The 25,288-nt window shown below is 42.1% G+C and overlaps 1 protein-coding gene across 9 annotated transcripts in view; it reads left to right on the top strand.

Moving 5' to 3' along the window:
• Positions 1-25,288, top strand: part of Ttll5 (tubulin tyrosine ligase like 5) — a 247,553-nt gene that overhangs the window by 834 nt on the left and 221,431 nt on the right. For all 9 annotated transcript variants that reach the window (XM_055592889.1, XM_055592892.1, XM_055592890.1 and 6 more), the window contains exons 2-6: positions 742-913; positions 6,829-6,935; positions 14,836-14,918; positions 16,324-16,430; positions 19,970-20,100. In XM_055592889.1, the coding sequence (XP_055448864.1) occupies positions 840-913; positions 6,829-6,935; positions 14,836-14,918; positions 16,324-16,430; positions 19,970-20,100 (502 nt within the window). In that variant the 5' untranslated portion in view covers positions 742-839. The remainder of the gene's footprint in view (positions 1-741; positions 914-6,828; positions 6,936-14,835; positions 14,919-16,323; positions 16,431-19,969; positions 20,101-25,288) is intronic.

Here is a 25,288-nt window from a genome sequence, read left to right as displayed (position 1 = left end):
TTTGGTGCCTACTTGAGTTTTGGATTAAAATCTGTGGTTTTTAGTAACTGAATAATTATTATGAGTATTTGACTTCTCCCCGGCTATTTATGTCATCCATGGTGAGAGGAAATATTTTCACTACCCTTTTATTAATAGTCCGGTTAAATTGGTTTTCCTAGAAACATAGCATCTTGTCTGTGTGCTTGTAGAGTATGTACACATATTCATAAATGTTTTAAACCTTTAATTTGTCTAGCAAATAATTAACTAAATTTAGGTAATCAGCCATCTACATCGGAGTGCCTTAAAGCCTATTCTTTTTGGTGCATGCTGCTTTTACTATATAAGACCAGTGAGGAACTCAAATTTAGTAACAGCTTTTTAGATACAACAGAAATGGTATGTTTGAAAAAAATTCTTAAGCTGGCAGTGGTATCACGGGTCTTTAATCCCAGCAATCAGGAAGTAGAGGCAGGAGGATCTCTGAGTTTGAGACCAGCCTGATCTACAGACCTAGTTCCAAGGATAGCCAAAATTATACAGAAAAGCTTTGTTTTGGAAAACAAAAACAAACAAACAAAATTCTCGATTTTTTTTTTTTTTTTTGTGGCGTATGAGGTGGACTGTTACAGAAAGCAAGCTTCTAGAGATTATATAATACTTAGAAATATACTCCTTTTCATTCATATTAAAGGTGGTGTGAAAAATCCCTGAAGTGTGCAACTGCCTTGTATTTGAAATCCTTTGGCTTTCTTACAGGAGTCTGTGCCAGCCAAATTGTCTGATCCAGTGAAACTGCAGGGAAGAAAGGTCTCTGAGGCCTCTGTGTGTTGACTGCATGACATACCCTAAAGGAAATGCCAGTTGTGATGGCCCGGGACCTGGAGGAGACAGCATCATCCTCAGAGGATGAGGACCTGGTAAACCAAGAGTAAGTGATAGCAAGTCTTTCTGGTAGAAAATAGCTTCTTTTACTTGTATCCATTATCCCTCCTTTGGTATTGTCTGGCTCTAGAGTCCATCTGTGATTGAAGTCACGATCATATTATTCACTCCCCGTCAGCTGTCAGAAATGTGAAGGCTGGGCTATGTGTTTCTAGGCTTGTGAGTGAATATTAGCTCTAGATTTTGTAAAGTGAAGGTAGGAGCTTGGGTGAACTTTTTCTTTTTTCCACATTGTTTCAGAGGTAGGGTCTCTCATCCTTGCTGCTGTGACCCACTATATCTGGCTTGAAAATTTATACGTGCCTGCTGCTTGAGTTCATGTGCACCGTAGGTGTGCAGGTTTCTGAGGAGGCCAGAGGGCGTGGGGTCCCTTGGAGTTGGGGTTACAGAAGGTTGTGACTGCTTGATGGAGTGCTGGGAAATGAACCAAAGGCCTTCTGCAAGAGCAGGAAGCTCTCTTAACTGTTGAGCCATCTCTCTAGTCCCTGCATCTGGCTTTTTTTTTTTTTTTTTTTTTTTGTGGGTTTTGGGGATTGAACTCGGATCATCAGGCTTACAGGCAAGTACTTTTAACTGTTGCACCATCTCCCTGGGCCCCTGGGGGAGCTTAACTATTTTTTTGTTTAACATTTCTTTATTTTAGCGTTTGTGTGTGTCAGGGGGTGGAGCACACATGCTGCAGCGCAGAGGTGGAGGTCGGAGGGTAACTTGCTGGAGTCTCTTGTGTCCTTCCACTGTGTGGGTTCTGGGAATTGAACTCAGGTCAAGTGTGGTAACACGCCCCTTTCCCCCACTGAGTCATCTTGTCAGGTTAGCTCTTATAACTTCTAATAATTTCAAATGCATCTGAAGGTTTTAAAGATTATTGAAAAGTTGAAGTTCCTAAGCTCTGACCTTGACTATACCGGTTTTCTCAAAAGCGTCTACAGCCGTAGAACAGTGATAATATGAGAGTTAGGTCAGGTGAGCGTGTTAGTGGTCTGCAGCCTGTGCTGGGTTCACTGTAACACGGTGGTTTTCTTGAGTTTTTTCAGGTTAAGAGTTCAAGTTTCTTGATTGCTGGGATCTCATACTGAAAATGATTAACGGTACAAAGGGCAGCTCCTAGAGATGGTGGAGTAGCTCATTTAATGTGGAAATTGAAACATTTTAATTTAAAGATGTTATTTCCACTTTAGTAAACTCATTCTTACAACAAACAAACATAAAGCAACAACAACAACAACAACAAAAAACCCCTAACTTCAAACCTTCAAGAACTCTTAGAGAGAAGAGATAGATTGAGATTTGAACTTCTCTCTACTGATTTTGAAGAATTTTGGGTTTTTTTTTTTTTTTTTTTAATCCCAAGTAATTTTACTTGACACCGAAGAGAAAGGCTGACTTAATGTTAAGATAGTCTTATCTAATTTATTTATATATATTTAAGTTTTCATATTTATATACTGTATTTACATTGCTTCTCCCTCTCCTGCCATTCCCCTTCTCCAAATTCATGGCTTCTTTAAAAAAAATCTTACATAAATGTATATACACGTGTGTGTATGTATTTGAAAATGAATAAATACATAAATAAGATTTGGAGGTCAAGGTGTCCTGGAACACACTAGGTAACCTAGGCTGGCCTCAAATGCATAGTACTCTTCCTGCCTCAGCTTCCTGAGAGTGCTTGTGATTCTAACCATGAATGAGTCACCACTTCTAGCTTAAGATGTGTTTTTAGTCCTTTAGAATTTGCACTCTGTAACCTGAATAACTCCCATGGTTCTTCTGGAGCCCTGCTTCTTCCCTTGGGCCATCCAGGTGCTGACGAGTACAGATGCTGGCTCAAAGGAATGACGCCTAGCTGGTCAGGTGGGTTAGCAGGATCTTGGTCTGGTGAGGGGTGGGAGAGAAAGCCTTGTCTGATGTAGCTCTTTTAGTGATACAGCCCTTTCAGTGACACAGCAGTTCCAAATAAAACAGCTCTTCTTTGTTGGGATTAAGGGCTAGATAAACCTTGGGGAAGTGGGTAGCGGTTTTCAGGGTGAGTGTATATTGTTGGCTGGGGCTGAGGTATTAAGAATGCTTCATTTTCATGGAGAGGAATTCCAGGTGCTAGCCGCACATGTCTTTATGAGAAAACCTGAAAGCTGCTCACCAGGCTGTATGACTACCTCAGGGGTGGCAGAGGTAGTCTAAAGACCAGGATATGTAGGCCCAGGATAGGGAGGGAGCAATCCTTACTCCTGCTGATTTCAAGTTGAGATTTTTGGGGTCTGCACACATCTCCTCTCGACCTCATTCTTACTCTAGACTGGTTCTCCAGATCACCCCATACCCAGGTATTTTGAGAGGATATGATTAGGCTCAAATACTATAATATGTGTGAAATTCTTACAACGGTCATTGTAAACTTTGTAAGGTAAGATGGTATTAATGTTATCTGAAAAAGAGTTGAAGCATTAATTAAGTTTTGAGGAAAATCTTATCATTAGTTTTTAGCAAATAATGATTTGACAGTGTATTTGGGTCACTCTCTTTCAGATAATTAAGTGGATAATTTCCTCTGGTTACTCAGTCTTCATTTGCCATTTTCCTTTCAGTGTGCTGTCCTTTACCCATAAAAAATTTTAGTGCCAACCAAGATTTTACTCTTTTTTTTTTTTTCTTTGAACAGTCTCTTAGTAGTGGCCTTAGATGATGAGCACGAATAATCCAATACAACTCTGACTGTTGCTGATATTCCTAACTGAGAAATGTTAAATATCTAGATTTTATGGAAAATGGATTTTCTGCAGACTCCTACTGTTGACTTTCCTGGTTACTGGTTACTCTTGTTTCTGCAGTTAATGGACCAGTCCATCAGATAGTTGCTTTGTATTCAGAGAAGCTGCCTTAGGGCTTCTGACGCTGTGCTAAAATACCGTGACCAAAAGCAACATGAGGAGGAAGGTTTCGTGTCAGCGTGTGTGTTCACAGGCCATCATGAAGGGCAGTCAGGGCAGGGACCTGGAGGCAGGACCTGAAGCAGAAGCCATGGATGAACACTGCTTACTGTCTTGTCCCCATAGCTTGTTTAGCCTGCTTTCTTCTATAACCCAGGACCACTTGCCTGGGGGTGGCCGTGCCTGCAGTAGCTGGGCCCTGCGACATCAATCACTAACTAAGAAAATGTCCCACAGGCTCACCTATAGGCCAGTCTGGTAGAGTTATTTTCTTAGTTGTGCTTTCTTCTCTCCAGATGTGGCTAGGTTTGTGTCAAGTTGACCAAAAAAAAAACCAACCAATACAGAATCTTAAAATCATCTTTTTCACATTGAGGGCAATAGGCTTACATCTTAGAGGTTGTTGGAGTTTGAAGGGCTTATAGCTTATAAAGACGATAGTTGTTGCATGGCCACTGACCTCTGTTAGATTGGATCAGATTCCCCAGGCTTTATTAAAGCATTAATCCTTGTAGTCCCAGGCTTTAGGCTGAGGAATACCAAACAGCCTGCCATTGTTAGCTTCAGTTCCAAATTTCAGGTGTGCTATGTTGACAACTGAAGCTAACTATGACATTGTCCTTCCTTTACATAGCATTATTTCAGATAAGAAATACAGAGAAACTACTCTGTTTTGGCTTGGGCACGCCAAAATTAATTTGTAGCTGTGAAAACTTCCATGTAAGAACTTGATTTAAGGCTTCTTTAGTCATTAAAAAAATTAATAATGTTAGTTTCTATTGTGCAAAGTGGCTTTATGTCAGGCTAAAAGGCCAGCAGTAATTACCTCAGGAGCTCGTAGAAAGGATGGAAAAGGCACAGCAGCAGGAAGCTCAGCTGCTTCACACCTCTGTCTTTAGTTGTGTGCGCTGCCTCCCAGGAGTATGTTCTTAGGGTTTCATAAAGTCAGCTCTGCAGTTGGTCTATTGCAGTATGAGTTGTTCACATACTTTGTTATGGGGCTGGAGAGATATCTCTGAGATTTAGGGGCCCTGCCTGTTCTTTCTGAGAACCTGGGTTCAGTTTCCAGCACCCAGACAGTTACTTACAACCTTCTGTAACTTCAGTTCCTGGTGGCCTGATGCTGCCTTTTGCCTTCCACAGACACCAGGCTCACACAGACATACACATACTTATGCAGACGCATATATGCAGGCAAACATTCACACACAAAAGCTGAAAATAGATAAATCTCCAAATAGCTTGTTCTTTCATACCTAACAAAGCAAAAAATTTTAATGTATGCAGTTTTAGGTAAAAATGAAGGTTTAAACTTCTGAGTTTTAGTTTCCTGATCATTTTGAAATTTTTTCCTTTAGCACCACTTGCAAGTGCTGTTGCTTTTTTGTTTGTTTTTTTTTTTTTGTTATTGTTGTTTGTTTCCCTTTAGAGAACATGTTATTTTCTTTTGAAATCAACCTCTGTCAGGAAACATGGCTTTTAATGATCGTTTAACATCTACCTAAAGAACTTCTTAGATTATGTTACTAATAATTACCTTAATGATTTAGTTCCTCTTTTATCTTTTCATTGGCTATGAGTGGAAAGAGTTCTCTCAGGAATTTGCCTTCCACAGGCAGTGCCTTGGCTCTTTGCAGCTGTGGATCTGTTTATTGTGGTGCTAAGTCTTGTCAGGCATCCTTAATGGTAGCGTAATCTATTGTTTGTAACTGGGAAGGCACAGTGGTACCAGTCTGTAGCTAGTGCCAGACTGACAAGGACTTTTGGCTACTTTCCAGACTCTGCCTATTTTTCCTGTGTCTATAGACACAGAAGGAAATGCAGTAGGGAAACTGTATTTGGAGAGAAGAATCATCTGGGCTCATGCCTACATTTTTCTTGTGTTTAAGATGAAAAAGCAAACCACACACAGATGGACACACTGCATCTTGCTAAAACATAATGTAATGTAAATGCCATTTCTTGTAAATGGGTACTATGTTGGTTAGGTTTGTTTGTTTTGGTCAACTTGAGACAAGCTAAGGTTATCTAGGAAGAAGGAATTTCAATTGAGAAAATGCCTCCATCAGACTTGTCCATAAGCAAGTCTTGGGGGCGTTTTCTTGATTAATGCTTGATGAAGAAGGGTCCAGCCTGAGGTGGTCCTGGGTCGTATAAGAAAGCAGGCTAAGCAAGGCAGGAGGAATAAGTCAGTAGCAGCACATCTACATGGCTAGACTTCAGTTCCTGCCTCTAGGTTCCTGCCCTGTTTGAGTTCCTGCCTTGACTTCCCTCAGCGATGGACTGTTAACAGGACCTGTAGACTGAAAGAAAATCTTCCCTCGCCAAGCTGTTTTCAGTTGTGTCTTTATCACAGCAATAGAAAGCTAACTTAAGTAGACACTCTTGCCTACTTCCAAATGAAGAGCAGCAAGCGTCCGCATTCCCTTTACTTGAAAACAGAGGCCAAACCAGAGACAGTGTTTGCTTTCTTCACTGTAAGGCTTTGGCAGCTCAAGGCAACTGCTAAGGCCGCCCAGTTCTGAAACTGGTGACTTGGCCGGGGTGTGGCTGTTGTAAGTTTGGATTGGGAGGATATATCCTGGCTCGGAAGTCTGTGGTCTGCCTTTTGTGATTATGTGAGTTTTTTTCGGAGAGTAAGTCTTCCCGAGTGGAGCTTACTCATCTTAAGGAATGGATAGCTTAAACTCTCAGTGTTCACTGTACAGAACCTGACGGAAGCATGATTACTTATCAGGCCCTGGGAGGAAGCAGTCCTTGGTCTCTCTCTTACGATTAACAGGTGTATGGCCTTAGGCAAGTAACTGAGACACTTGTGTCTCTTGCTCATAGTGTGGGCAAGAGGGTCAAGTGAAGTGATTGACAGTTGTGCTTAGTTACAAGAACGAGATCAGAACAAACCGTAGTCATCTGCTTCAGTTGTTCGTTCAGGTTTTGAGCTGTGAATTAATGAAGCATTTTATTATGCCTGTAGGGATCACCCATGTATCATGTGGACTGGAGGCTGCAGGAGAATTCCAGTTTTGGTTTTCCATGCTGAGGCTATTTTGACAAAGGACAACAATATTCGAGTAATTGGAGGTAGGTGTGACCTCCCCCATAGAAGGAGGATCGGGCCTGTCCCTGGCCACTTTAGAAACAGTGTGACACAGACTGAGAGGTTTCGGCTTTGAGGACATGTATTAGAGTGTTACTTGAGATATCGTTCATAGCTTCTTAAATTGTTTCCTGAGTTTTCAAGATTATGTGTGTGTTTATTTTTCAGATTCTAGTTATTTCCATGTACCAGAAGTTACCATTTTGACCATTTTAGAGTGTACAATTAATTGGCGTTTGGTTCATTCACATCTGTCACCAATGTCTAGTGTGAAGACATTGTCATCATTCAAGCAGCCCCTCCCTCTTCCTCCATACTACCAGCACCTTGTGACTACTAATCTTTCTGTTTCTGGATTTTCCCATTCTGCTTATCACATATAATTCAGGGGTTCTCAACCTGTGGGTTCTCATGTGGTTCTTCCTGACCTTGTCATTGCTATATAGCCAAGGCTGACCTTGAACTCTGATCCTCCTGCCTCTACCCCTTAACATTTTTTATTTTAGATTTATTTATTTTGTTATGTGTGAGTGTTTTGCATACACATGGCTGTATGCACTCCATGTGTGTGCAGTGTCCCCAGAAGTCAGAAGAGAGTGATAGATCCCCTGGAACTGGATATCCCGATGGCCGTGAGCCTTCTGGGTGCTTGGAACTGGTTCTGGGTGCTCTTAATTGCTGAGCTCTCCTAGCCTTGGCATGAAGTAGTGTGTCTTGGTCAGGTAACTTCAAGTCTCCGCCTGTTTCACTGTTAGGTAAATGGGGACAGTCTCTGTAAGGCCCAAACGAGACTGTTTAATGTCTGGCACCTAATGGGCAATCAAACTTAGGCTGCTTAGCCCACTTGCCGGGCAGAAGCTGCTCTATTTTTAAATGACCTCATAACAATGCATTTCAGAGAGCACTGTAGACTTACTTTTAGGATTTGAACGTTCCTCCCTTCCCAAGGGGCCTTGTGCTCTAATACCCTCAGCAAGTTGCTAAACTACCTTTTAAAGGGACAGGATTTATTCATTTTCTCTGAAGCCTGAATGACTGAAGACTGCTGAGAAAAATCCCTTAAGTAGGATTTGACCCAAAATGACAAATGTGGGAAAAACTACAGAAGTGATTAAGTAATAATCCCCCCAAAATATGCTCTTTTTGGTCTGCTTGTCCCATTTGAAAAAAATATATATATATCTGTGTATTCCATGGCAATAAACAGACTCTTCCCCATACCCCCCTTGGAATAACTTCTATTTAGTAGAAAATAATATTCATCAGCATTGTCATCCCACTGTTAAGCTATTAGTATTTCCTGGAACTCACAAGTCTTTTTCATTACACATTTAGATAAAGGTGCTGGTGGTTCATATCTGTAACTAGTATGATGGAGGATAAGGTAAGAGGATTTTCAGTTGGAGGACAGTCTAGGCTTCAGAGTAAGACCCATCTGGACAAAAAAAAAAAAAAAAAAAAAAAAAAAAGTAAAAGGAAAAAGCTATTAGATTTGTCTCAAATTATATAGTATATAATTTGTTATTTATTTTCCTAATTTTTTGAGGCTTAATTTTTTTCACTTTTTAAGCAAATGACAGTTTTAATGACTTTTACTAATGTATGGCTTGGTTTCTCGAATAATAATAAAATAATATAATAATTATTATTTTTGTTTGATTTTTGAGACAGGGTTTCTCTGTGTAGCCCTGGCTGTCCTGGAACTTGCGGTCATGTGGTCTGTCTGCTGAGATCTTAAGTAGTTAAATCCATTTGAGAAGTTATCTGGGGCATTAGATACGTTCTGCTGATCCTGTAATGTTACACTCTGCCTTCATAGCTCTGTTTATCTGTTGACTGTTTCTTGAATTCGCTTTTAATAATTGGGGTTCGTATGATTTCTATGCTTTATTTGTGAATTACTTTAGGAATGTGGCTTTTCTTGCCGTATAGCCTCCTCCCCGAATGTATGTACTTTCCCATATAAATAGTGGTAACATAGGGGTTTCCAGATGAAAGTAAATATCTCAAGAATGAACATTGTTTTATAATCTTCCCAACATGTCTGTTTAGTGAATTTGTATCTTTGTAGAGTGACACAGAAGTGTGATACAAGATACATGTGTAATTTTAAATTGAAAAGGTGAAGTTAGCTTTTTTTTATGCAGTATATGCCAATATCATTTTTATACTTATGCAATATAAAAAAACTTATTTTATATTGAGTACGCTTTTTACACTTTCATTATCTCAGTTTGGTACAAAATTCTTTCTGGAAGTATTTGAACTGTGTTTAGACTTCATAAACATTGTAGTTGAAAAGGAAATTCATGGAGTTGTTTCAAAGATGTTTTCTAATGTTTCTTGAGAAAGGGTCTCACTATGCAGCATTGGCTGGCCTAGAACTTTCCATCCTCTACTTTCTTTTATTTTTATATTTAGGGGCTGGGCATTGAGGCCAGGGCCTTTTACATATAGATTGTGTTCTCTACCATGGAGCTACACCCCAGCCCCTGTTCCCTAGGATCAATCAAGCATCCATTTTGTTTAATTAAGTTTGTTTATGTTTAAGACGATTTCATATAGCCCATGACCTTGCTAAAAGATGACTTTGAACTTCTGTTCCCTTAGCTCTACTTCCTCAGTGTTGGGATTTGAGACTTGTGCCACCACACAAGTTTATTAAGTATTCAGTCTTCAAAACTTAAATTTAATCAATTAAAGTTAAATAAAATAAAATAAAATAAAATGTCCTGGTCCTTTGTCATTCTGGTCACATTTCAGATACTCATTAGTCAGATGTGGTTGGTGAGTATTGTTTCTGAGAACTTAGTGCAGAACTACATTTCTGATAGCAGAGCATGACTCTAGTGTGAAACCACTGAAGAGTTTATTCTGGTATTATCTTAACGTGTTTATGTGTCTATAGAGAGAATGTGTGCACACATGGTTGACCCGAAGACAACATTCAGGGGTTGAATCTCTCCCATTCTGTGGTTCCTGTGATTGAATTCAGAGATCTAGGTTCTCTTGCTGTCTCTACTCATATATTTTGAAAAGTAAATGTATCATTTATGCCTTCCTTCTGGGTTCCCATGCTATTGTTTTGTTTGCATGCTTGCTTTCTTGAGACAGCATCTCACTATGCAGCCTGGACTGATCTCAAATTCTAGATCTCTTTGCCGCAATCTTCCAAGTTCTGGGATTTTAGGTGTGTGACACTATTCACAGCTCCATGCTATTTTTTATTTTTGGTTTTAATTTTATGGTTGAGTGTTTTGACAGCATTTGTGTAAAGTGCCCTTGTAGTCCAGAAGAGGGCGCCAGACCATCTGGATCCTAAGTTACAGGCTGATTTTAGCTGATTTTAGCTGATTTAGTGTGAGTGTTGGGAATCCACCTGAATCCTCTTCAGGAGCAGCTAGTGTTCTTAACCATTGGACCATCTCTCCAGCTCTGCCTCATGCTATTCTTTCTAACCTACTTAGGGATGTCACTACTGTCTAGGTGCCTAGTTTGCAGTTATATTGGCTTAAGTGTATCTGAGGGACGGAGGAGGGAGAAGGAGGAGAACACTCCCACTCACTTCATTAAGCCCTCAGTGGAATGAGCAGTGCCCACCCCCATGGGAGACTGTAGTTTGCTTTTCTCACCAATGGATTTAAGTGCCAGGCTTGCTAAGTGAACTCTTGGGGGAGATGGCTAAGTGGGAAAAAAGGCTTTCAAGCATGAGTACATGAGTTTGAATCCCCAGCATCCACAAAAGAAGCAGGCATGTTGTGTGCCCTTGTAAGCCCAGCACTCTGTGGGGCAAAACCAGAATTATTAGGGCTTCAGCCTCAGGTATTGTCTCAGGGGGATATGGTGGAGAGTAATAGAGCAGGGCACCTGACATTAACCTTTGGCCTCTGGGTGCTCACACAGGCACATATACTCCCCTACCAGCCCCCTCCATATACCTGAAAAAGAATAATTTGTTTGCTATATCAGGCATATGATTTACAACGTATGATACTGAGTGTTAAAACATACAGCTTTATTTTACCGTATACTTGCTTTTTTATTATATGAAAACTTCTACTATGTGGCATGTGTTCTGTAGCTCCAGGTAACATTTGCAACTGTCCTGTAAGGTCTGGGCCTGTGGGAGTGCTCAGAGGCAGCCTGCACAGCTGGGGACTGTCTGGTGGATGATGTGTTGGCTTTTAAATTTGTTGAAAATTTATTTTAGCTTTTGTTGAGATAAGTTCTTGCTATGACCCTCCTACTGGCCTTGAACTCAAGGGTCTTCCTGCCCTCATCTCTTGATTGTTGGGATTACAGGCCCAAGACTCATTTTGGCTTTTGCATGTGCAGAAGTGAGATGTTAGTGACAGTAGTTGTGATAACTAAAAGAGCTAAATTTTCTTTCGTTTTTCTAATTTTTCATAAACTTCTTTAGGCGAGATAAAAAAGTAGTGCACTGACTGAGTATAGAGTCTTTCAGCTCCTCTCTCTCTCAGCTGTTTTTAGAAGTAGCTGGGATGCTCCCTGCCCTGAGTCCTTGTTCAGCAGGTGGCGACTGAGAGCTGGGGCTCTGCTGTAGAATAAGGGAAATAAATGCTGTGAGACCACCATATTCCCCTGGCAGGAAACAAGATGACAAAGCTACTCATCTTCCAACAAGTGCTAACTTTGGTGAAAGAGGAAGGGTTAGTAATTAATTGCTATCTCAATTATCAATCAAATATTAATAGGTAATTATTAATAATTCTTACTCTAGAGGTGGAGCCTCAGGCCTGAGGGCAGACCTGTGAATCACAGAGCATCAGTCTAAGCCCTAGAAACAAATGGGAGTTTGTCTAGTCGGAATTTGAATTTATAAATCCATACCGTGACTCCTTTTCCTCCTTAAATTGTCTCCCAGTTTGAACCAGCCTCCATGTAGCTGGAGTTCTGTTTATGTATTATTGTTGTATTTGTTTCAGCTCCACTGATGGAGAGCAGTTTTTCCCCAAGATGAGCCATACTGATTTAGATGATGAGATTTGAGAATTTTGAGCTGGATGAGATTGTTAGACTTTGGGTTGAGTTGACAGGGATGTTGAGATGGATTGGATTTATTTGGCCCGTGGGAGAAGTATGAATATTTGGGGAGCAGAGAGTGGGTTACAGTAGGCCTGCTAATGTGTCTGGAACCTGTGAATGTAAACCTTTCACTGTAAAGGGGAATTACAGTGGCTAATTTGTTGACCTTCAAGTAAGACGATTACTCTGGATTACCCCAGAGTGTCCAGTCTAGTGCAGCCAAAGGGTTCCTTAATGTGGAAGGAGGAGCCAGCAGGGCCAGAGTGACACAAAGTGATAAAAGAGTAGACCTGCCATTGGTGCCTTTGAAAGTGAAAGAAGGAAAGCAAAACCATGAAGCTCTGAGGGGAGGTGGTCATTGGAAGCTGGAAAAGTGAAGGACCCCAATCCAACCCGGGGACCACAAAAGGGTGCACAGCCTGATGATCACAGACTTGCTTTAGACCAGTGGGGCCTGTGTTACAAGGAGGCTGCACGTTTGTGTTTAAGCTGCCAAGCATGTTTGGGACAGCAGCAAAAGCAAACCAGAATACTGCCTCACTGTCGTGTGCATGCACACTTATGGTTTCTTTTGCAATTGCATTATAATTTATTTGTTGCTTCATCACTTTTATATTAGATTGTCTCAAACTTGTTTCTTGGGAGCCCACTCAGGCTCTTCGTGACCTGTTCTCAATCGGTTTTGATCCTCTGGGATCTAGCAGGATGGTTCAGGCCTCCCAGCATACAGCCTGAACACACTGCAGCACTCTGCACTGCTCTTGGCTTTCTAGTCTGCACTGAAACAAATGCATACAAATGCAGAGGACTCCGCCTTGGTTTTCTTTCAACGATAGTGTAGAGACAACCTAATGGTGGGGCCCTGCTGGGAACAGGTTGTGGCTGGGCTTTAGAAGAACGTTTGTCCTGTGCATGCCCATCTTTCTGATTCAGCTTTTCATAGAGGCGTATGGTAGGCCTAATGTGTCTACAGGAGTAGCCGGGATTTATGAAGCTTTCCATATAAATTCATCAAAAGCGTAGTTGTCTTTGATGATGGGCCTGAACATTGTGCTTTCTGTTTGCAAATGTCTACACTGTACTCATTCCCAAGTGTTCAGGATACAGTTCTTTCAAAGCACTGACCTGGGACCACTCATCCCAGCACTCAGGAGGCAGAAGCAGGCATATCTCTGTAAGTTCGAGGGCACAAAGTTCTGGTCTACAAAGCAAGTCCAGGACAGCCAGTGAAACCAAACCTAAAAAGCTAGATCTTGAGCTAGGTATTCAGGCTTGTGCTTGTAATCTCAACACTTGGGAGACTGAGGCAGGATCATCAATTCATTCTAGCCTGGGTTAGAGCAAACTTAGTCTTTAAAAACAAAAAACAAAACAAAAAAAACAATAACAAAAAGAGTTTTCTATAGAATTCTTAGCTAAGGTTCTCAGTTTGTAGGGACATATGGAAAGAGCTAGCATCATAGTTTAGAGTAAATAAATGGTCATGTGTTGTGTTTACAGATTTTCCTCTCAGACAGGGTTAAGGCCCAGATTCTGTCTCTAGGGCCAGTAGGAAATGTCCACAAGGGCAGGTAGCTGGCCAGGCTGGACTGGTAGCATGGTTTGTTTTAAGGGGGCCAATTTCAGTTCCTTGCTGGCATTTCCTGTTGGAGAGACTTCTTGTCTAAGATGCACTGGTAGTCGGCAAAGGAGGACATAGAGGGCTGTCTGGAGCAGGCCCTTTTAGCCTTTTAAGTACAGTAGACCTATTACTTCTCAGTCTGAAAAAGGGTGAGAGCTTTTTCCTAGAGTAATGCTTTTTTTATTTTTATTTTTTTTAATGTATGGGTGCTCTATCTTCATGTGCACACCTGCGTATCAGAAGAGGGCATCAGATCACATGATAGTTGGTTGTGAGCCACCATGTGTGGGAATGGAACTCAGGTCCTTTGGAAGAGCAGACAGTGCTCTTAATCACTGAGCCATCTCTCTAGCCCCCTTCCCCCCAGAGTAATGATTTTAAGGTAGAAAAATAGACAGGTGGGTAAAAAGAAAATAAAATGTAGTAACTGGAATATTAAAATGGCAACTAGTGGGATGTGGTAGTGCGTGTCTGTAATTCTTGATGCAGGGGTGCACATTTGAGGCTAGGCTGGACTACATAATAAGTTCTAGGCCAGCCTTGGCTACTAGTATAGCGTGTGTCAAGAAACTAACAAATAAAAACGGACCCCAGCCCCCCCAGACCCAAGACTTTATGGTAGTTTGTGAACTACTGTAAGTTTTAAGTTTTTGTGAACATTGTAACAACTGTGCTGTGAACCTCATGCCCAGTGTCTGTTGGTGGCAGCGCCACAGCACTGCTATACCACCTGCTTTTGTTGTCCGAAGCCCTCGCTGAATAGCGACATCGGTACATTTCAGCTGAAAACTAGTAAAAACAAAGGCGTGGGTTTCCCTCTCCTTTCCTTAAGGAGTGGACCTCAACATCTCTCAGCTGAAGAACCCTTGGTCTCTGGCTGGCAAGAGGATTCAGAGGGCGGAGTGCTTGTCCTGAAAGCCCAAGGACCGGCGTTCAACTCTGCAGCCTGAGAAAGGGGGAGGGAGGGAAACAGCTGAGCAGAGCTGTCCACATACGTCTTGGTATACATACATATGCCCCTTCCGCCGTCACACATCCACTACTAAAATATATTTAAAGCAAGCCTTTGCCCTGAATATCCTCAAACGATTTATAGTAGCTTTAAGGGCAGGAGTATAACCCTATTAAGTACATTAAGCAAATTTTCATGTTGCTGTTAATTTTTGTCTTTTTTAACTAAACTTCCTGGCTAAACTTGATTCTGTGTTTTTCTTTAGAACGTTATCATTTGTCTTATAAGATTGTGAGAACGGACAGTCGCCTGGTGCGAAGCATTCTGACAGCCCATGGATTTCATGAAGTAAGCTCATTTTTATGACCTCACCTCGCCTGATCTCCTCAAAAGCTGAAATCCTAGCTGCCTGACTTAATCCATCCGCAGAGGCAGCGCTAGGAAGCATGCTGGACCAGTGATTAGAGGCTCTGCAGAACTTGGTACTACCAGAAGCTTCTCCTTGTGGTACCCGGGAAGCATTTCCACAGGATTCCCCTCTCCCCTGTTTCCTATAATGTTCTTGGATTTGGGCAGAGTTGCCATAAGGAGTTAACTGATAAAACAGAAGCAGATTCTGTAAGTGAAACCAAGACAGAGTTGTAGAATGCTATGGAAATGGTGGCTCACGAAATAGAGGCTTCTCTAGAAGGAGAGAGGCCACAGCAGCCTACCAGGGGTCAGGGGTCTCCAGGGTTATCTCAGGGCATTACTGTGGAAGTTACTGGACTCTGTTCATTGTCCTTGTGCCTTATTCCAGTGATAGGATCATTGGACCAGCTAAGGTCTTAGGTCTCATGGGGGGGGGGGGTGACTGGCAGGTGCTTTAATATCCAGGAGCAAGTCATTCCCCTAAGGAAACTGGGAAAACAAGGTCTTGTTACTGAAAAGGTCAGGCATAGATGCTATGCAGTCCACCGCTCTGATACTGTGAGACCGCTGATGAAAGCCTGCTTGCTGGCTGCTTATTCTACGAGGTTATAATAGGAGGTCTGTTATAGGTTTTAGCTGCTTAAAATAGGAGGTTCATGTCCTGTCTTAGTGCTTTTCTGTCTCCAGCATTTGTCATTGTCCTAGCATGTTGTATGGACAGAGTACATAATTAATAATGAATGGACAAATAAATTCTAATGAATAAATAAGAGATCTAATTAAACTTTTTTCTTAGATTTACTGTTCTAATTATTAATTACATGTCTGTGTGTGGGTTTTTGTGTGAGAGACCAGAGGCATCAGCCCCTCCCACAACCTCCTCATAGCTGGAGTTATAGGTGGTTATGAGCCATCTAGTGGACGTGCTAGGAATTGAACTTAGGTCCTTTGCAAGAACAGTACATACTGTTGACCACTGAGCCATCGTTCCAGATCTGGCTTTAGTTTACGATCTACAAGGACATAAGGAAGGTCTGAGAAAAAGGAGTTTGGGGTTCAGTTTTGAGGCACACTTTGATATGTGTTAGAGATCATTGACGTGTACAGAAGGGTTAATTTATCTTATTGTTTGTGTTTGGGATCTTCCAGCCCTCCCTTTCTTTAACCCTCGTTATCATGTCTGCTTTGGTACTCTGCTGCAGTAGTAGGCTTGTATGGTAACTGGCCATGCTGAGAGTCCTCTGTAAATGAGAAACTACGGAGTCCCTCTGCCCATGCTCTTCTGGAGACAGGCTGCTGCTGATGTTTGTTTGTTTGTTTTCTGTGTGTCTTCTGTGCCTAGGTTCACCCGAGCAGCACTGATTATAACTTGATGTGGACAGGATCCCACCTGAAGCCCTTCTTACTTCGAACCCTCTCTGAAGCACAAAAAGTTAATCACTTCCCCAGGTAATGCTCCCCTGTGGGCTTGGTAGCATTTAAAGGTGGCTGTCATGGGAATGTGTAGCCAGTGGAGAGATTTAATGTTCTTAGGGGGAAAATGAAAGAAGAAACTTGGGAAGTGCCATAGCCCACACTTGAGACTGAGGTGTTCATATTGCTGAGAGGTGCAGATTCTTCAAGGGCTGTGGAAGTGCAAACGTTTTTAAAGAGATAGTTTCCAATTCTCTTTCCTAAAATCGAGGTTGTTCATAACATCTTATGTGGGTGGGAATCTTCCTTTTCACCTTCCCTTCCATTGTTATGTTTTCATTTCATTTCTAGTAAAGAATGACTCAGCTCATATCTTATTATGGTGCACTTTCCTCGGGCATAAAAAGTTTCAGGGTTCCAAACTGGGAGTGCTTATAACCCTTGTGCCTGGGAGATAGAAGCAGGATGAGAAGTTCATGGCAGCCTTGGCTCCAGAACAAATCAAGGCCAGCTTAGATTATATGAGATCCTGTCTTGAACAAACAAACAAACAAAATAAATGAGGATTCTAAAGACCCAACAAACACATTGAGATCAGATTATAGTAATAGCTTTCATCTTCCATGATAGTAGTTTCCATTTGTTTGTTTTAAGCAAATTTGAAAGCTAACACAGTCTGGTTGTCAACTGATAGATCATTAATTTTAATGACAGATCATTTTGTGTCTGTTTTGGGCAGGAACTCATGCTGTAGTTCTGAGGTGGAATCTTAGCTATTTAATTTTTTTTTAGTCTGAAATTTTTGAGTATATTTATAAAAAGTCAGGCTTACAACATCTTTTTTATTTGTGTTCTAAATCTGTTTTTAGAATGGATTTTATACTTTTAAATTAAGTTAAAAAAACTCACTTGAGCCAGGTGTGGTGGCTCAATCCTAGTACTTGGGAGGCAGAGGCAGGTAGATCTTTGTGAGTTTGAGGCCAGTGTGGTCTACAGAATGAGTCCAGGATAGCCAAGGCTGCACAGAGAAACCCCGTCTCAAAAAACCAAAAAGAAAGAAAGAAAAAGAAAAGATCCTAGATGTAAATTCTAAATATAAACTTGTACAAAGGAAATTTTTGATGATCTTTGCTTAAACAGGTTTTGGTACATAAAAAGATAAAAACACAAGGGGACTTTACCACGGGGGAAAGACTTAAGAAAACGAGAAAGCAAGTCACAGGCTGGAGAAGTGTTAATAAACATGTATCTGATTAAGAGTTTGTATCTAAAGTCTATCACAAGCTTTGATAACTCAGTAGTAAGAAAGCAATCTTAGTTTTCAAAGTGGAATAAAGATATAATACAAAATTGTTAGTGGATATGTGTGTACATACATACATATGTATGTATGTATGTGTTTATAGAAAATCAAACAAATGTATCAAGTTAGGAAAACTTTAAATGGATGTGTCAGAAAATTTATGTGTTAGTTAAAGATATTCAACATCATTAGTCATTAGTGAAATACAAATTAAACCACGTGAGGTACTGATTTGTACTTATTAAAGTGACTTTAAAAGTTAGATAACCCCAAGTGATTCTGACAGCCAGGATGCATGGTGACTAGCATGTTAGCACATTGCTGGTGGGAGGGTAAAACGGGTCAGTCACCTTGGGTACCTGGAAATTGTACAATATCTACTGGCCTAGGTCCTAGTTTCTTGATTTTCACCTTCTAGAATCTGTGGCATCACCAGCCTGTCTTTTGTATGCTAATGCATTGCCTGGTGACTGGCAGGCCTTAGTGGTTCCAGGATGCTCACAGGCTCTAGGAAAGGCTAAGGTCTGGTAAGAGAGTTGGAGTTTCAGTCTGCCCCTTAACCTTCAGGAAGGGGGAGGAAGGTGAAATTTTAACGGGATCACCAGTGACTAGTTTCTTAGTGATGCTTTCATTACAGCCCCAAAGGACTAGGCTAGGGGAGCAAGATAGGTGCACATGCAGAGGTCCTGGCAGGTTCAGTGCCAGAGAGAGGGCAGGCACCTCTGTGTCCTCCACACTTCATCTCACCCACACTTCTTTATCTGTATTTTTCTAATATGCTTTGTTGTCTGCCAGTAAGTGTGCTTTTCCAAGATCTGTGACCCAGTCAAGGAAACTCATCAAACCCAAAGAAAATGTCTTGGGTTAGCTGGTCAGAAGCACAGGTGGAACAATTTGCTACTTGGAACTGGGGTGAACCTTGGGTACTGAGCCTTCATCCCGAGGGACCTGATTCCATGTTGAGTTAGACAGTATCAGAAATGAATTAGAGGACATCTAGTAGTATCCACAGTGGTACTGCTTGCTTGCAGTAGGGACCCACTCCCATGCCTACTTCCTCACACAGCTGGCAGTTCTTAAAGAGTTAAACATATTCTGTGGTGATTATAAAATATATCTCTAAGTTCTTTGACACTGCCCTCAAAGGTTGACCTAAGTCTTTCTGTTCTTGAGTGTCAACCAGACTACGTGATTTGCCTCTAACAAATGGAATGTGCTGGAAGTGGTGGTGAGCCACTTTGGAGACTTGGTCACAACAAACACTAAAGCTTCTTTGTCAGATCACTGGTCCTCAGAGAAGCCAACGGGAGAGTTCACCCGAGGAACTGAGGCCAGAACTGAGGCCTCCCTGGCGGCAGCCTCCAGACCTGTGAACATCCTGTGAAGTCCATGCTCTACCCTAGCCAGCCTGATGATGGCAGTGTAGGCACACACCTGCACCGCACCCTCATGGGATGGCTGAGGCGGAACTACCCAGTTCTGTCGGCTCGCATTGCTGGCTCTTGGAAAGCGTGCGACTTCATAGTGTGAAATGCTATTTTAAGCTGCTCTGTTTAGGGTTGTTCACTTAGCAATTGATAACTAATGTAACTTGGTAAACTACACAGCAGCCCCACCCCTGGGAAAATGGAAGTGTCTGCAGAAAAACTCCATGTTTATATAAAAATCTATATGTAAGTGCTTTCAAGCAACTTTATTCACAGTCTCCCCCAAACTGGAAATAGTCCAGATGTCCTTCAGCTGGTGAATAGATAAACAAACTGTGGTGTAGCCACACTACAACCTGTAACTGAGCACATAAAAGAATAAAACTACTGATGTGTGCAGCCAGTAGAGATAAAGCCAAGGTGTTTCTTGCTCAGTGAAAAGGGTACACATTGTGTCATCCTGCTTATCTGACTGTTTGGAAGGAAGAGAAAACGGATGTTTGCCCTGTGTCCAGCAGTGATTGAAAGAGCTGACTGCAAGGGAGCCGAGGCTACTTTAGGATGTTAGTATTCTCCTGGACTTTGATTGTGGTACTCATTACCTAATCAGTACATCAAAATTACACATGATAAAGACACATAAATGGTATCTTTATGAACAAATCTAACAAAAAATGTCCACTTGATGACAATGTTTAATTAATAAAGTTTTTGGAGTATCAGCCATGATAGATTTGGGATAATCTACTGTCTTCAGTAACTGCTTCAGAACTCAGCGCTATGAGTTCCTCACAGTGTGCTAACAGGAAACCTCACTGAAATGGAAAGACTTTCTTGCTTTTCAGGTCTTACGAACTAACCCGGAAGGACCGACTGTACAAAAACATCATTCGAATGCAGCACACGCATGGATTCAAGGCGTTCCACATCCTCCCTCAGACCTTCCTTTTGCCAGCTGAGTATGCGGAATTCTGTAGTAAGTGCTTGACTGCCAATGCCCCAGCGTCTGAACTTGAGGCAGATTTACCTAGAGATTGCTGATCCTATAGCCAAAAGGCACTTTCCAAATCTTTGAAAAATTGTGTTGAATTAGGAAGAACAGTTACAGACATAAAATGTAAATTATTTATATTTGGATGGCACTTTTTAATGTTTATTTTTGGTAGGATGATGGTAAGAATTTATGTGAGGACACATTGGTATCACTCAAGCACACCCCATCTTGGGTGATTTTTGCTTGATTGTCTCTTCATTGTTGAGAGTCAGTATGTGTTGAGGGTATTTTGTACCTGTGTATGTGAACTTCATGTTTCCTTTTTGGCATTTCTTTTCCACTTCTCACTTGACATTCTTGCTGCCTTGACCTTTGGATGTGTGTTCCTTAGGGAACAAGAATCTTACTTCTTTTTAAAACTTGCGCTTGCTGTTATCTTTTGAGACAGTGTTTCACTGTGTATCTCCAGCTGGCCTAGATAGAACTTAACTGTGTAAATCAGGCTGGCTAGAGCTCACAGAGCTCCACCTGCTTTTGCCTCCCAGGTGCTAAGGCTAAAGGTTGCCACCATGGTCAGCACCATATGTCTTTTGATGTTAAGAGTCTGGTGGTATCCGTTAGACTCTTTTCTTTAGAGTTCATAGTAATAAAAACACACATAGAGTCTGAGGGGTCTGAAGATTAGCTGAATTCCTCGTAAAGTAACAGGGACATGTGGCCTGGATCTGGGTCTAAAATGGGATTCTTCCTTCTATGGCCTTACTGAACTTACCTTCCCAGGCCTGGTTGAACATCTGGGCTGTTTGCAGCTTTCCCCCTCGGCCAGACTGCTTCCTCAGTAGGTGTGATGTAGGTAGAGTGGAAAGGCAGATAGGGTTTATTAACTAGATGTGAGAAATATCAGGCAGAAGTTCCAAACGGGGCCTCTAAAAATGTAAGTTAGAGAAATTGAGGACTGGCGGGGTTGGGGTGGGAGGATGCGGGTAGTTGCCCAGGCTTGCCTTAAACTCCTGGGCCCTAGCAGTCTTCTCAGTCTTCCTGGGAGTTGAGATTACAGGTGAGAACCATCCCTGCCCCACCAGGACTTATTAGTCTAAGCAAGAATATTAATCAGGAAAATATAAGAGGAGCTGCCTCAGGAAAGAGGAATGTTCAGTTTGGACATAGTGTACATTTGAGGTGCTGTAGAGAAAGCATGCACTGATGTTTTGCAAACATTTGTAAAAGCAACTCTTGAGTTTGGCCAAAGATACAGATTCCGGAAGTTCCAGATGAAAGTGATGACTAAGAGACACAGGAAGACAGAGAAGCAGCCCCACAGAGAGCCAAGAGGAATGAGAGATAGTGGAAGAGCCTGGGAAAGAGGCGCAAGTAGGAAGGGTGAACCTTAGAAAGGAGGTGGACACATCTTCCCTAAGAGAAGGGGGGAGGGGAGGAAGGCTCAGCACTGGCCAGGAAAGACTTCTCATAGAGAAGAAAGCAGTTTGCTAGGTCATGTGGTAAGTTCCCAGCCTGCCTAGTAAGGAGGGTGGGATGGTCTTTTGCCAAGAGAGAGGACAAAGTGTGGATTTGTGTTTTTCAGAGGGGCAAAAAGGTTCCAGCAGGGCCTTGGACAGGATTGAGCAGGGTGTAAAGCTTTTCAGAGGCACTGGGAAAAGCCAAGGTGATCTCAAGATGATTAGCTTCTTGTCATAATAAGAAAAAGTCTAATGCTTGTATGTGATGAGGAGCCAGTCACTGCAGTTAGAGATGTGGAAGTCTGCGGTCCTGAACTGCTCTGAGTCATGGTGAGTAGGGCTTGGAGACGCAGCTTAAACTCTGCCAGGTTCTTGGTATCCCTTTTCCAGTTACTGTTTAGTAAGACTGTAGGTCTGTGATGCTAGAGAACTTGCCTAAAGCAGATGACTTTTAGGCAGGAAGAAGGGAATGACAAGGAAGACTGGGGTGGCAGCAGTAGAAACAAGCAGAGCTTCCTCCCGGAACTGCGTTCTGTGGCATTGCTACCTATAATGGAAGCTGTGAAATAGTTCTGAGGTGTGAACAAAATTGTAGTGCCGTGCAGTTTATTGCAGACACTTAGATCAGTGCAGACAGTAAATTTCTAGACCATAATTTATAAGGGATCTTAGCAAATGAGGCAAAATTCCTCATTTTGAAAACCACTAAGAAGTTTAAGAATGTTGTCCAGTAGCACCATCATATCTGGAAAGCTGAAAATGCTCCTACTCCTGATTCAGTGCTCTTTCCAGTGTGCTGAGCATGCTGCCGCTGGAACCGGAAGGTTGTGTATAACAACTGCATGCAAGCAGACTGCTTTTACCTCTGCCCTGCCTTTGCCTCTGAGTTTTCCTGCTTCTTGCTCATTTTTTTTGACACTTGCCAAAGAAATAGATCTTTGTTTTGAAATATCACAAGGCAGGGTAAAAATACCGGCATAGAAGATGAATCCTGACCTTGGAACTTATACAACATGCCAGTAATTAGCACCAGAAGCTGAATTCATGTTTTTTTAATTAAACCATTTTTTTGCCCTGTTGGGATCCTGTGCATGCTAAGGAAGTGTGCGATCACTGAGCTCCCTCCTGAGCCCAGAAGCATTAGCTTCCCAGAAAACCAGGTCACAAAGCAGGGTCGAGGGAACAGCAGACTAGTGGCAAATGCTGCATGTAGCTACACTTCTCCTTCTCTGAAAAAGAGTTTTCACCATCTGGTGGCTCCAGACAGTGATGGTCATCTTAGACATTTTATAGACCAAATAACTTATAGACTTCATAACTCTCAGTGTCTGCAAGAGCTTATTTGATAGCTGTCTGTCTGCTAGGCTCCTCTTTGTGAGGGAGAAGACTGTTTTACTGCTGTGTACCCCACCTCTAGGAGACTGCTGGACAGATTAGATACATAAAGGTTTTGAATGAATGAATGCATGGAGTGTAGGAAATTTAATTTTGTTTTTAACAGCTTCTTTTTCTTAGCTTCTCTTCTGTTGCTGTGATAAAAGTTTCTACCTAGAGAGAAAGTTTTATTTTGTCTTAGAGTTCCAGGGGCTAGTGGTCTGTGCATTCAAGGGGATTGACACGGGACTAGTGAGACTGGATCATGTTCAAACTCTGAAAATCTCAAACTTGAGATTTATATCTCATCCTAAGAATGGAAGGCGTGGAACAGCGCACTCTCCTTGTTTCTCGGGCCTGCCTCAGGAACATGTGACACAGCCCCCAAGGTTACAGGTGGTCACTGGCCATCAGTCTGCCACTGATGAGCTTGTCAACTCTTATCTTTCCCCATGCAAATACAGCATGGCCAGCATCCTAGTCCCAGCCAATGACACACATTCATTCTCAAGCCCCTCCCACTGCCCAAGGATTCTAAGTCCTTGTTTCACATGAAATAAACGGGAGAGCACCATCTATTTCATTAAAGATCATTTAAGACTTGTTATTTATTCTGGGGAAAGAGGGCTCCCTTTTCCCTGAAGGGTTCGCTACTGGACCTCCAGGTTTGACTGCCAGCCAGGCAGCCATAGCTCTCCTGGAGATTTGTCCGGTGGACAGGCAGCTGCCTGTACTACTGGTCAGCTGGAACTACTCAGAGCTGCTTGCTTCCATTGCTTGGATCAGCCCCAGAACCTGTGTTCTAGTGGCCACCAGATCAGGTATGGATGTTTGCCCACACCCTCCGCCGTTAATACAGTGGTTTGACACTTTGGTATCACTGTCGGCTTTTCTGCTTTGTGGTACCAGCGATCTCATTAAAAAGAGCTAACTCTAACACAGTGAAGTAACTCTTCTCCACTCCTGGGTTGAAATCAGGAGCCTTGGCACACAGACTTCGAGTGTGCTCCAGCTCTTCCTGAGGGCAGTGGAACCAGGGACTCCGACTTGTATCCATTTCCGCCTGGAATCCAACAGCGATCGGACCTTCCTGTGGAGGAAACACATATTTCTGGCTGGGCAGGGCCTGGGCCTCCAGGAGATCTGGAACTGTTTGTCCGCAGCTCAGTGGCGGGAAATATGGAACCACAGTTCACCACGCTGGGGAAACTGGTAGGGAAGGCAGGCCCTGTGCTATGAGCAGGAGGCTGAATGGTCAGTTGCATTTACACTCTGCAGAGAGTGAACAGGAAGAGGGGCTGGTCTATCAAGCCTCAGAGGCCCACCCCTATTGAACCGCTTCCCCCAGGGAGGCTCCATCTCGTTAAGGTTTCTGTAACTTTTCCTAACAGTGCCACCAGCTGAGGACCAGGAGTTCAGAATGAGCCTATGTGGGACATGTCATATTCAGAGCACAACATACTTAATCCCATTGCTTCCTTAGAAATCTGAAGGAGACCATAAAAGAATGACATCTTTTGTGTTCAGTGGCCTCATTTTATTTAGATTTAGCTTTTTCTCATGTAGCTATAAACCTTTCTTCAATGGCACTATTTTAATATGATATAAATTAATTTTTTTTGAAAGAATAATATATTCTCATGGTATAAAACTAAATAAATCATTAATCGGGGAAGAAGCCTCTCAGATCTCACACTGGGACTCTCTGGTACTTGCTACTAGATTTTTTTTGGTTTTTTTTTTTTTCATGTCTGGAGACATTTTGAAAATTATTGGCAAACAGCTTGAATGTGTGTGGGTATGGAGTGAAGCATGTGGTAGCTATTGCCTCCTGTTTTCTTTTCCACAGATCATTCTCCATCAGTTAATTAACAACATTCTCATTGTGTATGTTTGTTGACAGTCTTCTCATGTTGATCAGGTACTTGCAAATACGGCCTTTAAGTCATTCAGTCCTCTGCCTGTTTGCAAACATCCCTATGAGCTGAATAACGCTCTCTTCATTTTCAAATGGTTGAAGTCAGGAAGACTATAACTTTGTGGCATATGCAGATGGCATGAAATTCAGGACAGCTATGTTTTGTGGAGACACGGCCACTGGTCTTTGTATGTCATCTGTTTTCAAGCTACAGCAGCAGGATTGAGCTCTCAGAACAGAGCTTGCATTAATTACAAGCTTTTCATAATGAGTTTGTAAACCACAATCCCTCATATAGATACGATAGAGTAAATTTAATTACTCTTTCCCTTCTACCACACAACATGGGATAACTTTCTGTGTGTGTGTGCGCACACACACAATGGGATTTTTTAATTTTATGTGTCTGTGTATATGTGTG

Source organism: Psammomys obesus, unplaced genomic scaffold (assembly GCF_907164565.1).
Source record: "Psammomys obesus unplaced genomic scaffold, mPsaObe1.curated_primary_1811, whole genome shotgun sequence".
Taxonomy (NCBI): domain Eukaryota; kingdom Metazoa; phylum Chordata; class Mammalia; order Rodentia; family Muridae; genus Psammomys; species Psammomys obesus.
Note: the sequence above shows the minus strand (reverse complement) of the source record. Positions and strands in the feature narration are given on the sequence as shown.